Raw genomic sequence first — 12,031 nt, 5'->3', positions numbered from 1 at the left:
TGTCCCACGCCCCCCAAATCCGGAACTCTTCCATCCACTCTCCGACCTCATCTCCTACCAGATCACCTACTTGCTACTAGGAGTAGCTCAACTCAAGGGTGTAGCTCAAGAGGGAACAAACCGAACAACCTGCCTAGTACGACTCGAGTACTCATCAGTTCCAGTTCCAGTTCCGATCCATCCGCTGACCTCATCTCTTCTTCGTTCTTCCATGCTGTGGAGCGTTAGACCGTGCAGTGCTGGACAGACGAGGCGCCATGGCTCGTAACTAGCAGGCATGGAGCTGGCCTGGAGCTGCTGCTTCTTGCTCGTCTCCTGCGCGCGCGCGCTCCGGCGTCTGCTCCAGCTCCCCGCGCTGCTCTGCTGCGAGGCCATGGCGTGGGCGGTCACCTTCATCGCCTTCCCCCTCCGCATGCTCACCGCCGTCGAGAGGGAGCGCAAGGTGACATTGTTATTCTTTTTAGCCTGCCTTTGGATTGGTCTCACTTCATGGCCGGTTTCCGTTGCATCTGACAGTTCATTGTTCGTTCCAGTTGGGGCGGCTGGTTGCGGAGATGCAGGCGCAGATGGACGACCTGGCGTGGGAGAACACGACGCTGGAGGACAGGCTGCGGGCGGCGCTCCGCGAGCAGGAGGCCGTGGAGGGGGTTCTTGACGAGATGGAGAACGAGCACGAGGACGCCCTTGCCAGGATCAATGTCCTCGAGACCCAGGTGCATAAACGTCTATGTATAATCGTCTCCTTCCCTTCTCCTGTCTACTCCAGTCATTGGAGCTTCCTCTCTATGCTGCTCCTCAGCTCAAGGCGCTGAGGCAGGAGAACATGCGGCTCAACGAGCACAAGGGGAAGTCCAAGTGGGACAAGCCCACGGGGCCGGCGGCGGCTCGCCACGGCAATGGCGGCAGCCGCGCGTCCGAGCCTGACAAGAAGCCGGCGAAACGAGGGCGGGGAGAGGAAGACGCGGCGGCGGCGGGGGAGGACGGCGCGAAATGTGCCGACCCGGCGTCGGTGCTGGCGCTGACGACGGAGGCGGCCTCGTCGGTGTCGTCCAGCGCCGCCGCGGACGAGGCCCTGGCGACGGCGGTGGCGCGGCGCCGGAGCCTGTTCAGCCTGGGCATGTCGCTGGCTGTGGGCGCGGTGGCGTGGTCGGCCGACGCGCCATGCCTGCCGCTGCTGGCGGGCCTGTTTGCCGTCGTGGGCGTGTCCATGCGCAGCGTGTCGCGGCTGCGCCGGGCCGGGGACCGCGCAGGCCCCGCGGGCGACGCCGTCGCGCTGCTCGGCCTCAACTGGTTCCTCCTCGGCTTGCTCACCTCGCCCATGCTGCCGGGCGTCGCTCACGCCATCGTCCCGCGCGCCGGCCGAGCCCTCTGCCCCGCGCTCACGGGGCTCGCCGCCGCCGCGTCCCTGTGACCCGTGTACCCGACGCAGGCAAAGCGGCACCGTGCCGTGCCATGCGCCCGTGTGCCGTCCGGTGTTTCCGTGTTAGTCGGATACACGTTTCTGTACGCTATATGACACCGAGTCACCTTGCCGTTTTTTGCTTTTGTGATGAACATACATGAAGCTAGCTGAAACATACTGACAAATCCTGAAGCCCGGCACAGCATCTTTCGGGATCTAATGTCCAAAACGGCAAAACCTGATGCGCATCTCGATTAGAGACAGATGAATGCTGCTTCCAGTTCCAGTTCCACTTCCAGATGACTGCTGCACTTCCATCTCCGAATCTCCCTTCAGTTCCAACAATGGTTTTGAGTTTGACAATCTTGTCTGTCTGACTGTCTCTGGGACAGTTCCATCCATGCCAACTGTATTGTTAGGCGCAAACACTTGTAAAAATTCTTTCAATTTGTTACATTTTTCACAAATATTCGTATAAAAGGAGGTAATAACTGCTAATGTGCAAAAAGAATACCTGGAGCACTTTCAAATTGTTACATTTTTCACCGAGTCCTGACGGGTTCCAGAGATCAAAGCAAAACCTAACGTGCAACTCGATTAGACGATTACTGACCCTGAAAACAAAGCGACAGATGAATGCTGGTTCAGGTTGTGTTTAGTTCACGAAATTTGAGAATTTGGCTATTGTAGCACTTTCGTTTTTATTTGATAATTAGTGTTTAATCATGGACTAATTAGGCTTAAAACGTTCGTGTCGTGATTTTCAACCAAACTGTGCAATTAGTTTTTTTTCGTCTACATTTAATGCTTCATGCACGTATCGCAAGATTCGATGTGATGGCTACTGTAGCACTTTTTGGAAAAAAATTTCGGAATCTCCCCGTGCAAGTTCCAACCATGCATTCTTTTGACAATCTGTCTGACTGTACCTGTGACAGTTCCATATCCATACCAACTTTTTTTTTTCTTCGCGCAAATTCTGACAAAAGATCCTCCACATTGTCAGATTTTCACAGGGATTCGCACAAAAGGAGGCTAGCAAAAGAGGAGATCAAATGCATGCCAAAAGAAACCTGGAGATACATTTGAAACGCAGAGCTGTTCAGTTGATAATACAGTACATCTGAAAGCAAGTTGATAATTCAGGGAAGCAAGTATCATGTAGTAGCATTAACTGAATTTTTCCAACAGACAACTTGCTTCCCTGAATTAGCAAACCAAGGGTGACTAAACCGAGTCAACAAACGGGACACGTGTACTGTAGGAATAGCTGCCATTTCTCATATGAACATGTCTCCGTAGTTGGTAGTATGATTATACATGCTTTGACAGAGTAACATTGCTGAATCTTTACACAAAAGGGTGAAAAAAGAAGAAGAAAGGGGCAAGAAAAGAAAAAGAAAAAGATCATTCTCAGATTACAATTGCATCCCATGATGCCGTCGCTAGTGTACATTTCAAGACCAGAGACGATGATGTTGCCCATCCTCCTCTCCATCAGCCTTCACCTTCCAGATAGAATCCTTCAACGCGCAGCAGCATCAGGCCGCGCAGAGACGCACGCCTAGGTAACTAATTCTGGCCGTTGTCTCGCGAAGAAATGCGACGAGGAAGAAAGAGACTACGGGTGAAGAGGCCCACCGGCTATGATTCACTCCCAGCTTGGTTACTGAATGGCAACCGGTCAGAGCCCCTCTCAACGGCGTCCCTCCACAACCGATACCGGATCCCGAGCTTGTCATATGATACCGGCCAGTTCCAGATGTTGGCGCCATTGATCATTCGCTCTTGCTGACCAAGAACAAGCCGTAGGTCCTCGTTCAAGACCTACACAATGATCATCCAGGAGTAGCACGATCAGATATTAGAGATTTCAAGAACATTTTGTGAATCAATTCCAGCTGCATTCTGGCTTACTTTAGAATCAGTATTCAGAGAGGTACTTTTAATTCAGTATTTCCTTGATCGTATTGATTGATATCTTTATAGATAACAATGGTGAATAAACTTAACCACGGTTAAGCACAAGCTCAGCAAACTTAGCAAAGTAGTTGTCAAGAGCATGGAACATGCCTTCTCTGCGAAATGTGACCACAGCAGGTGCATGAGCGGTACGTGCTTGAGCCATGGAGCGAAGTCTAGCGACATCCGGTACAGCAGCCTAGTTTTATTCCTAGAGGAGGGCAAGCAAACATGGAGTTGGTGGAGATGTGTAGAACATTGCTGGGTGCTCTTCCCTTCTAGCTTTCCAGGCTTTGAGATGCCAATGGTCGACAGGACCATGCACGGTGGTTGGAACTCCATGTCGATCGGGTAAGGATCCCAGTACCCTTGGAGCCCAGATGCAGGCGTTAAGAACTTCACCAAACTGACAGAAATAACACAATATCAGCATGTTGATTTGCACAAATAATATCACCATGGTTATGAAAGTGTATATTCGTCAGTCAGTCTTCACAAGTGAGATGCAAGGTATATAATACCTTGGAACACTCCAACCCTTGGCAAAGGTGGATGTATGTGTAAAAGGAGCATGAGCAAGGTCCAACAGATTATCCAGGAGGAGTCCATGTTCAACTGGCAGTTCCATCACTATCTGTGGATGATCAGAAGAACACACCGTTACAATATAATACATCTGTGCCATAATAAAATCGCTGCATCATAGGAGGATTTCCCTTTACCTCTGCGTGAATCGTAAATCCTGAAGGAGGCAGCAGAGAAGGGATTGTAGCCTTTGGTGGGTCATCCCCAGGCCAAATCCAAACCATTCCTTCCTGCTCAAAGCATGGCAATGACTGGATGCGCACGTTGAGCATCTTTGTTGATGGCATTTTTTCACATTTCCCATCAGTCGAGTACTCCCAACCTGGAGATCATTATAAATCCTAGATGTTAATTATGCATCATCCTTGCTTTTTGTGATATTTTTGTTGAACCAATATCACAAAAGAACAATAAGAATGTCGAAAAAATAAATTTCCTCCTTTGTCACAGCATTTTTCAACTACTTTTAAGGTTGCAGAACTAAATGTGCAGGATCCAATACATCGACCTTTTAAGAGAAAAATTTGTGGTTTATAAGCATGAGAATCTAATTGTCACTACTAAATACTAATTCAGTTCTTCAGACAGTGACCCCGAGAATCTCTGAACTAATTCATACAGTACGAGATTTTCTGTTCTTACCATGGTAGGGGCACTGGATTCTACCCTCGTTCACTGAACCAAGATGCAGCGGGCAAGCCCTGTGAGCACATGTGTTCTGAACACACCCAGGCCTTCCATCTTTTCCTCGGAATATCACCCACTGCTCCTCGAAACAATCTATCGGCACCTAAGAATGCACATATGAATAGCTCATCAAGTAAGCACACACGCTTCAGCAACTCCCAACTCTGACTCTGTAATGGCTTTGAGACATTCAGTGGTTTAGTTTACCATGGTGTCATCTTTCAGATCGCTGGAGAAGGCAACTGGGTACCAGAAGTTCTTCAGGCTGGGATTGTACGGCTTCACTGGGCCGGACACGTTAAGACTCCGACGTGGCTGTTTCTTGGCTCGGACATGGGCGGTGGACGATGTGCTTGGAACCAGGGAAGTGGGCTCGGCTGTGGACGTACTGGAGGCTCCATGCGGTGGCAATAGCCTGTCGTTCACCAGGGTCTCCATATGCGCTAGCTTGTCAAGCGCAGATGAGACTCTAGCTTCCGATAGATGGACCTGCATCAGACATGTAAAACAAGCATCAGGTTAGGTTCTGTGTGGTGGCATTGGTATTCCGTAATCCCGTATTGAAGGGTTTCCTGACGGCTTGTTCTGGTATGGTAGCATACCTGATTGTGAGCTTTTTCCAGCTCCTGCTGCAGCTCGGCAAGCTCTTTCCTCAAGGTTCCGATCGACTTGAACTCCCTCGCTAAGGGGTTGAGGACCTCGACCACCTGCATTTCAGTTGCATCAATGCACCATGGCACGAAATCTGTGTCAGTTGCTAGCTACATCGATGGCTGAACATCTGATAGCATTCATTCAGCAAGTGAACTGAACTGAAACAAAGGTTGTGTTTCTCTGAACTTAGCAGCACAGAAACTGAACTGAATTTGGTACCTTGTTGTGGAGAACCATGATGGTGAGGAGATCCTGGCGCGCCCTCCAGTCGCAGTACTGGATGTCGAATCGGACCACCTCGAGGGCCTCGTTCACGTCCAGGAACTTACCCTTCTTGATGGGGCACCTCGGCCCGGGGTCATCCACGTGGAACAGGGCCTCCAGGTTGTTGCTCTTGGCAAACTCAGCTCCGTCTTCCCTGAGCACGGCGTACACCTTGATTCCGCCATAGCGGCCAACGCCCTGCACAGCCATAGCATCATCGTCGTCGTCAGAACTAAGAGCTACCCTGGGTTACTGTTCGATTCCCACAAATCTAGTGCTGAAGCTGCTGGGGAGAAAACTCAGCGATGAGCAGAGATAGGCCTGAGTATCCAGCAGATTGCCAATTCCAAAAAAAATTTGACGCAAACGAATGAAGGAAATAAGAACCCAGCGAGAAGCAGGATTCATTCGGAACTTAAAATCGTTTCGCACAGGAAAAGTCTTTGCACTATTGCGGCATCAGTCAGAGTCTCAGAGAAGAACAAACAGGGAAGAAACGGAAGCCGGAAACGAGGAGGAAGAGGGAGAAAGAACCAACCTTTCTGGAGAAGCAGGCGATGGAGGGCTTAATGAGCAGGTGCGGCACCAAAGACAGCGAAGACACCGTGTTCATGGAGAAGGCCGCCGGCGCCGCCACTGCCACCGCTCCCGCCGTCGCCGAAATTTTGAGCAGGGTGAATCCAATCCAAGAGAAAAGAAAAACGAAAATCGGGAAAAAAGAAGCTGGTTGTGTCTAGTTTTTTCCCGAAAAATGAAATCCGGCGTCTGAAGTGGGCTTGTCGATAAGAGGCCGGAGGCGCTCGCGATCTCCGTGAGCCTCACACGCGCCGCCACGTGTGATCCGGCGCGAGGCCCGAGCTCCGACGTGGCTGCCTCTAGCACCAAGGGTTGCGTGGCCGGAATTTTGCACCCACAAATCTACCGCAATAGTGGCGGGACCCGGGTTGGAAAACTGTCATACACAACCTTTAGCTTTGTGAGAATATGAGATTAGGTTAGTGTTAGGGCCCAAACGGTATGGTCAAGGCAAATTTGGAACCGCGCATTCTAATAAGCGTTTCATAAGGACCCAATTTGAACTACTGGAGTTTTATATCAGTATTTTTTCAGGATTTGGAATGAATTGAATTGGCTAGAATCCGATTCGAATCAAAACTACATGAACTACTCCCTCTATTTTAAATTATAAGATGTTTTGACTTTATGTCTAGATTATAGTAGAAGCTATGTATCTAGAAAAGCCAAAACGTCTTATAATTTAAAATGAAAGGAGTAAGTCTTTAGATGCACATGAATTTTCTTTCTAGGAATCGAATTCGGAAGCTTTTTTCTTTATATTCAACACGAACGATCACGTTTGGGAAGTAGTGGCTGGTTACGCAAATACTTATGGCCTTGTGTCAGAAACTGGGCACGGGGAATGTTGCGTTGTTTAGGAAAATTCACTGTGTACTTAACCACACAGCCCCTAAATCTGCAAGGGATCATGGTGTATTGTTGGGCGTGACATTCATGAGATAACACTCTTTTTTCTCATGTTACGCTATGCCAATGGCGAACACCACATACAAAAGCGGTTTGAACGAAAGGAGGAAAAAAAGATGATGGTTGCGGGGACATGCACAAAGGCAGTGGTGGATGTGCTCCGCGACGTTGGAAAATCACTTGATGGGTAGTATGTCTTAATAGAGTTGCACACGATCATACATACAGATGGAGTGAACTTTCCCTTTTTCCACTTATAGAAGAAGTCACGTAGTTTTAGAGTATGTTTGGCAAATATCTAGTAAAAGTGTCAGCAGAGGAACTACATCAAACATTCCAAGAGGAGCCATTTTTTTCCTTGCACAGAATAAGAGCCAAAGCCGGAGCTGTCTTTTTTATATATGGAATCAGAGCTACAATTTATGACTACGACTCCTCCCAAACAGTATTAGAGGAGTAGCCGTGCCAAACTGTCATTTAGTTAGGATTCACTCCATTCAATCGGATTTGGATATTTGAATTCCACGCGACCCAAATAGTTCAAGAGCCTGTTTGGATTCTCGAGTCACATGTTTAGTCTACTAAAGTAGCCACTTTAGTTCACTTGTGTGGTCTAACATTTGGTGAGACAGCGAAAAGGGCCTCTAGCCTAGTGGTCAGAGCACATGGGTAGCATCTAGTAGGCCCAGGTTTGACTCCCCATGGAAGCAAATTAAACAGGCCTAGAATAAAAAAAATTATAATATAAAAAATAGATTAGGGTTTCCCTGCTGACTTCGATCGAAAACATTTGGTGAGACGGTAACTTTATAGACAACACTTTAAACCTCTTGTTTAGAGCCTCGAGAGCTAAAGTGGTCTAAGTTTCAATTAGTGGCTAAAGTTTAGAATATAGGGGGGTGGGTTTCAAAATAGGCCTTAAGATGAAATTGAATTATTTGTTCGTTAAAACGTTATTAATGGACTGTGAATTCCAGAGGACCGTAGGGAGTAGGAACCGAATTGCAAAAGAGGGTCTGGCCAGCGTAGCGATAGATCGGGCCCAGCGCGGGGATAAGAGGCCGGTTGCGTGTTCGTCGGGACGTGCCGACGTGGCAACGGGTTGGCAGCGCGGAAGATACATGTAGGTATGTGGTGAGATGTTTTTTGGCTTTTCCGGTCGATAGTTTCTGGCGCGCCAACGTAGGCTCGCTCCTGGCCATCAGTTTTTGAGCGTCTGCGTGTGCGTGTGCCGCTGCGATGCGACCTCTCTGCTCTCTCGGTTTCGTCACCCTTCCGTGCCCGTGGAGAAGAGCTCCCGCGACCATACTGGGATGGGCCTTCGTTCCTGTCGTCCTATGGAATCAAGTTCCCAGCCCGCGACCGATTCGGCACCTCATATTGGGCCGAGCGCCTGATGCATCTGGACACCTTCGTGTACTCGTCCTTTGCCTGCCCTCCGTCCTATAATAAATACATATTTCGAGTTCAAAATTTATCTCAAAATAAGTATACATCAAGATATAAGATACAAACTAACTTTACTTGCCTTTTTTTTTACTTTATCTTTTTTCAAGGTGGCGATTACACCTTTATAGAGGTATATATGTAATGTTTTACTAACATGGATATCCTTACTCAACTCTAGAAGTACACTTATTTTGGACAGAAGGGTTACTTATTTTTTGGTCGGCGTTCGTGTTTTGAACCCGGCAGGACGAGGAGGGAAACGCTACGTGGTCAGTGGTCACATCACAAGAAGGCGGCGAAAGAAGGCAAATGGGCCTTGCTTCTGGGATTTTGTGAGATATAGGTTAGATTCATCCCCTAAATTTTGTTCGTGTTTGGTTATGAGACTTTATGAGATGGGTTAGATCCAAACCAAACACCGCTAAATCTAGATCCAACCCGTTCTAACTCACCTAAACCCTCAATCCAAACACATAGATCTAACCCGTTCCGACTCACTGAACCCTCAATCCAAACACATGCTTAACGATCTGTGCCAGACCTCGTGTTCTTAAATAAATTCATGTATGTTTCTAAAAAACCCATATATTTTCGTGTATAATTTTTGTTATTAAGAAAAAAATTGTTAGCAGCACCACTTTTACATATCATTTATTTTAAAATATGTATGTATCACGAGGTGAAAACTAGCCACAAACACCCAAATTCTTGCTTGAAAGACTGCAGACAAGGATATACTTCATCATCGTTGACCGTGTCGTCGGGTGGTGAGTTGTTGCTTAGCAACTCATCCGCGTAAATCCATGCGTGCAATTGTTTATGGATTGACATAGCTAGACCGACCTGACTAAAAATTTTACACCCTGAATTTAAATAAGACCTTAGCATGATAGGATGTCAGGAATCATTAGTCAGCCTGTTCGTTTGGCTGTGGCTTGTCGTAAACGATCGTAAATTTCCATTCGGAATAGTATTTTTCTCTCACACAAACCAGCCAGCAGTACTTCTTCACGAACCAGCAACGATACGAACCAGCCAACCGAACAGGCTGAGTACTGTGTGGTCCTGTACCAATAAATGGGAAAAAGCTTCGCACCCTGGAGCATGGAGCTTAAATGCATGTGCGCTATACTAGCATTTATGTGTTACTACCTTCTTTCGATGATTATTATGAATATAGGATCTTGATAGGCTGACTATTATATTGCAAAGATGCTTCACATGGTACTCCTTCCCGCTTTATGAAATTAAGCTCCTTCACAGCCAGAATATGGACAAGATTTACTGTCGATGTTTCAGATCACCGTCTAGTAAATTTTATGATTTGCGCGTCTGACCTGGATGGCTGTGCTCGGAGGACATAAGGATCTATACTGGTTCGGGCAGAATATCCCTACGTCCAGTTCGCTCTTGCTCGTGTTACCGACACTGGTTTGTAGTAGGAGTTTTAGATGGGTGAGAGAGGGAGCTGGTCCCAAGTCTCTAGTGGAATGATCATATGCTAGGTATTAAGGCATATGGGCATTATGTCTTAGAGACATTGTGCCTTGGAAGCCCTGCCATTCTGGGGGCGTCCTGCTTCCCGTTTTATAGACGAAGGGAAAGATACAGGTTACACAAGAGAGAGAGATAGGCGAGGAGAACAGAAGGCCTCTATGGTCGCAGCACCCTTCCTTTCCTTCATGCGGGTCCCGCTGACCCTGTAGATCATGACGGGGATGGCTCCATGTCGTTACTCTGTTCATCACTGGTGTTGTACACTGATGTCGTTAGCTGGTCGTGGCATTCCATCCCGTGCGGCAGGCGGCATGGTTAACGGACACCTCCCGTCGGAGGCCATACGGGGATTAGGTAGCACAGCGCTGATACGCCCGACGCTATTAGCGACGTGTGTCCTTAGGCATGGTCCATTGTGGCCATGGGTCACGTCAGAACGCGCCTACTCCCTTTCCGGTGTCAGGAGTTTGACCCAGGGTCCGTACTCTAAGATTCGTAGTGGTTGGGGGCGGTACGGACCCTGTCGGGCGAGGCGGAGTCCCTATTCGAGGGGTCTGGCGAAGCGAAGTCTCTGCCTAAGGGATCGGGCAAGACGGAGCCCGCGTCCTCAAGGTCGGACGGCATGGGGTTTACACCCTTGAGGTCAGGAGAGACGAAGACCGCGCCCGAGGGACCTAACGGAAGGGAACCCGCGTCCTCGGGGTCGGGCGCGTCGTACCCCGCACCCTCGGGATCGGGCGTGACATAGCCCGCGCCCTCGGGGTCGGGAGAAGCGGATCCTGCGCCCTCGGGGTCAGACGTGATGGGACTCTCGCCCGAGAGATCGGGCGAGACGGAGCTCGTGCCCTCGAGGTCGGGTGACCAGGATCCCGCGCCCTTAAGGTCGGACAAGACGGAGCCTGTACCCTTGGGGCCGGGTGAGACCAAGATACGCTCTTTACCATCCAAGGGAGTTAGCGTTCATGGCCATCAGCTTCCTTCTTCCGAGTATCCCTAATGATGATACTCGACAGTAGCCCCCGAGCCTGCGACGAAGTAGGATACTCCTTCGAAGGCTTTTTTTGACAGAAGGATTCTGAGGGTTTTGATCTCCCTTCGCTGCCCGCGGGATGTCTTGGTAGGGTTGCGATTCCTCTCTGTTGTGATTGGACTCCTCAGGAGCATGCAACTGCGGGGCTCAGGGGGTTAGAAAAGATTTCTCTTGATTTCGATCCCTCCCTTGGATCCGATTGATCTGTCATTGATATGCGACCGCGTACTCGGTCTCCTTGCGAGTCCAACTTCCCCTAAGCCCCTGCTCTGTGGCAGAACCGCCCGAAATAACACTCTAGGCCAATGATGATGAGTTCATTAAAACGATCCCACGATGTACCAAGAGTTTTTTTTCTAGCTGTCTAAAATTTAGAACCTCTTTCTGAAGGCTAACCACTTTAGAGATGGGAAAAAACGTAAACAAAATTTAGAGCATATCATTTCCCAATCTCCTTGCAAACTTTCTATAGTTTGACTATACCAATGTTTAGCTTTTCCGGTCAAAGAGAACGGAAACAACTTTCACCTTAAGGTCTTTGTCAGACATGCCAGCGATACGCAAGCATGCACAGGTCTATTTAAACTCTTGTAGTTGTAGGTGTGAGTATGAGTTTTCATCGTCTTCTCCCAAGAAGGATTTATGCCAAATCAATTTTATAAAACATGGACGCAGCTTATAGCCAGGTGTTAGGATGGGCTCTGAAGATTTTGGTGGCTCTAGGGTTACGCTCGTGGGTTTAGCATATTGATAGATAGGAGTGGAATCCATGCTAAAAGAAAAAGTAAAATAAAAGAAAGAATAAAAGATAAAATGTTAAGCTAGGTTTGAAGTTAATTCAGCAACCGTTTCCCTAGCAACGGCACTAGAAAGCTTGTTGGTATATTTAACGCAAACAAATAAATCTACAAGCACATGGATACTGCTGTACCTTTCACCCAGAGGTATTTCAAGTATTGTATCCACAGAGAAACATATGAGACTAACTATAGTCTAACTTAACAAGGGGTAGCAAC

General features: G+C 48.3%; 2 protein-coding genes across 2 annotated transcripts; one reads left to right on the top strand and one right to left on the bottom strand.

Moving 5' to 3' along the window:
* The first annotated feature begins 18 nt into the window (after nt 1-18).
* Nucleotides 19-1,788, top strand: LOC136533449 (uncharacterized). Its single transcript, XM_066525998.1, has 3 exons — nt 19-442; nt 534-713; nt 800-1,788. The coding sequence occupies exons 1-3, from the start codon at nt 278-280 to the stop codon at nt 1,409-1,411; spliced, it is 957 nt and encodes a 318-aa protein (XP_066382095.1). The 5' UTR covers nt 19-277; the 3' UTR covers nt 1,412-1,788.
* An 870-nt stretch (nt 1,789-2,658) lies between these two features.
* On the bottom strand, nt 2,659-6,366 carry LOC136533446 (chlorophyllide a oxygenase, chloroplastic-like). Its single transcript, XM_066525995.1, has 9 exons — nt 6,093-6,366; nt 5,510-5,752; nt 5,239-5,343; nt 4,844-5,125; nt 4,592-4,739; nt 4,087-4,271; nt 3,886-3,998; nt 3,476-3,770; nt 2,659-3,229 (listed from the first exon to the last, which is right to left on the bottom strand). The coding sequence occupies exons 1-9, from the start codon at nt 6,165-6,167 to the stop codon at nt 3,047-3,049; spliced, it is 1,629 nt and encodes a 542-aa protein (XP_066382092.1). The 5' UTR covers nt 6,168-6,366; the 3' UTR covers nt 2,659-3,046.
* Between the last annotated feature and the right edge of the window lie 5,665 nt (nt 6,367-12,031).

Source organism: Miscanthus floridulus, unplaced genomic scaffold (genome assembly GCF_019320115.1).
Source record: "Miscanthus floridulus cultivar M001 unplaced genomic scaffold, ASM1932011v1 fs_882_1_2, whole genome shotgun sequence".
Taxonomy (NCBI): Eukaryota; Viridiplantae; Streptophyta; class Magnoliopsida; order Poales; family Poaceae; genus Miscanthus; species Miscanthus floridulus.
Note: the sequence above shows the minus strand (reverse complement) of the source record. Positions and strands in the feature narration are given on the sequence as shown.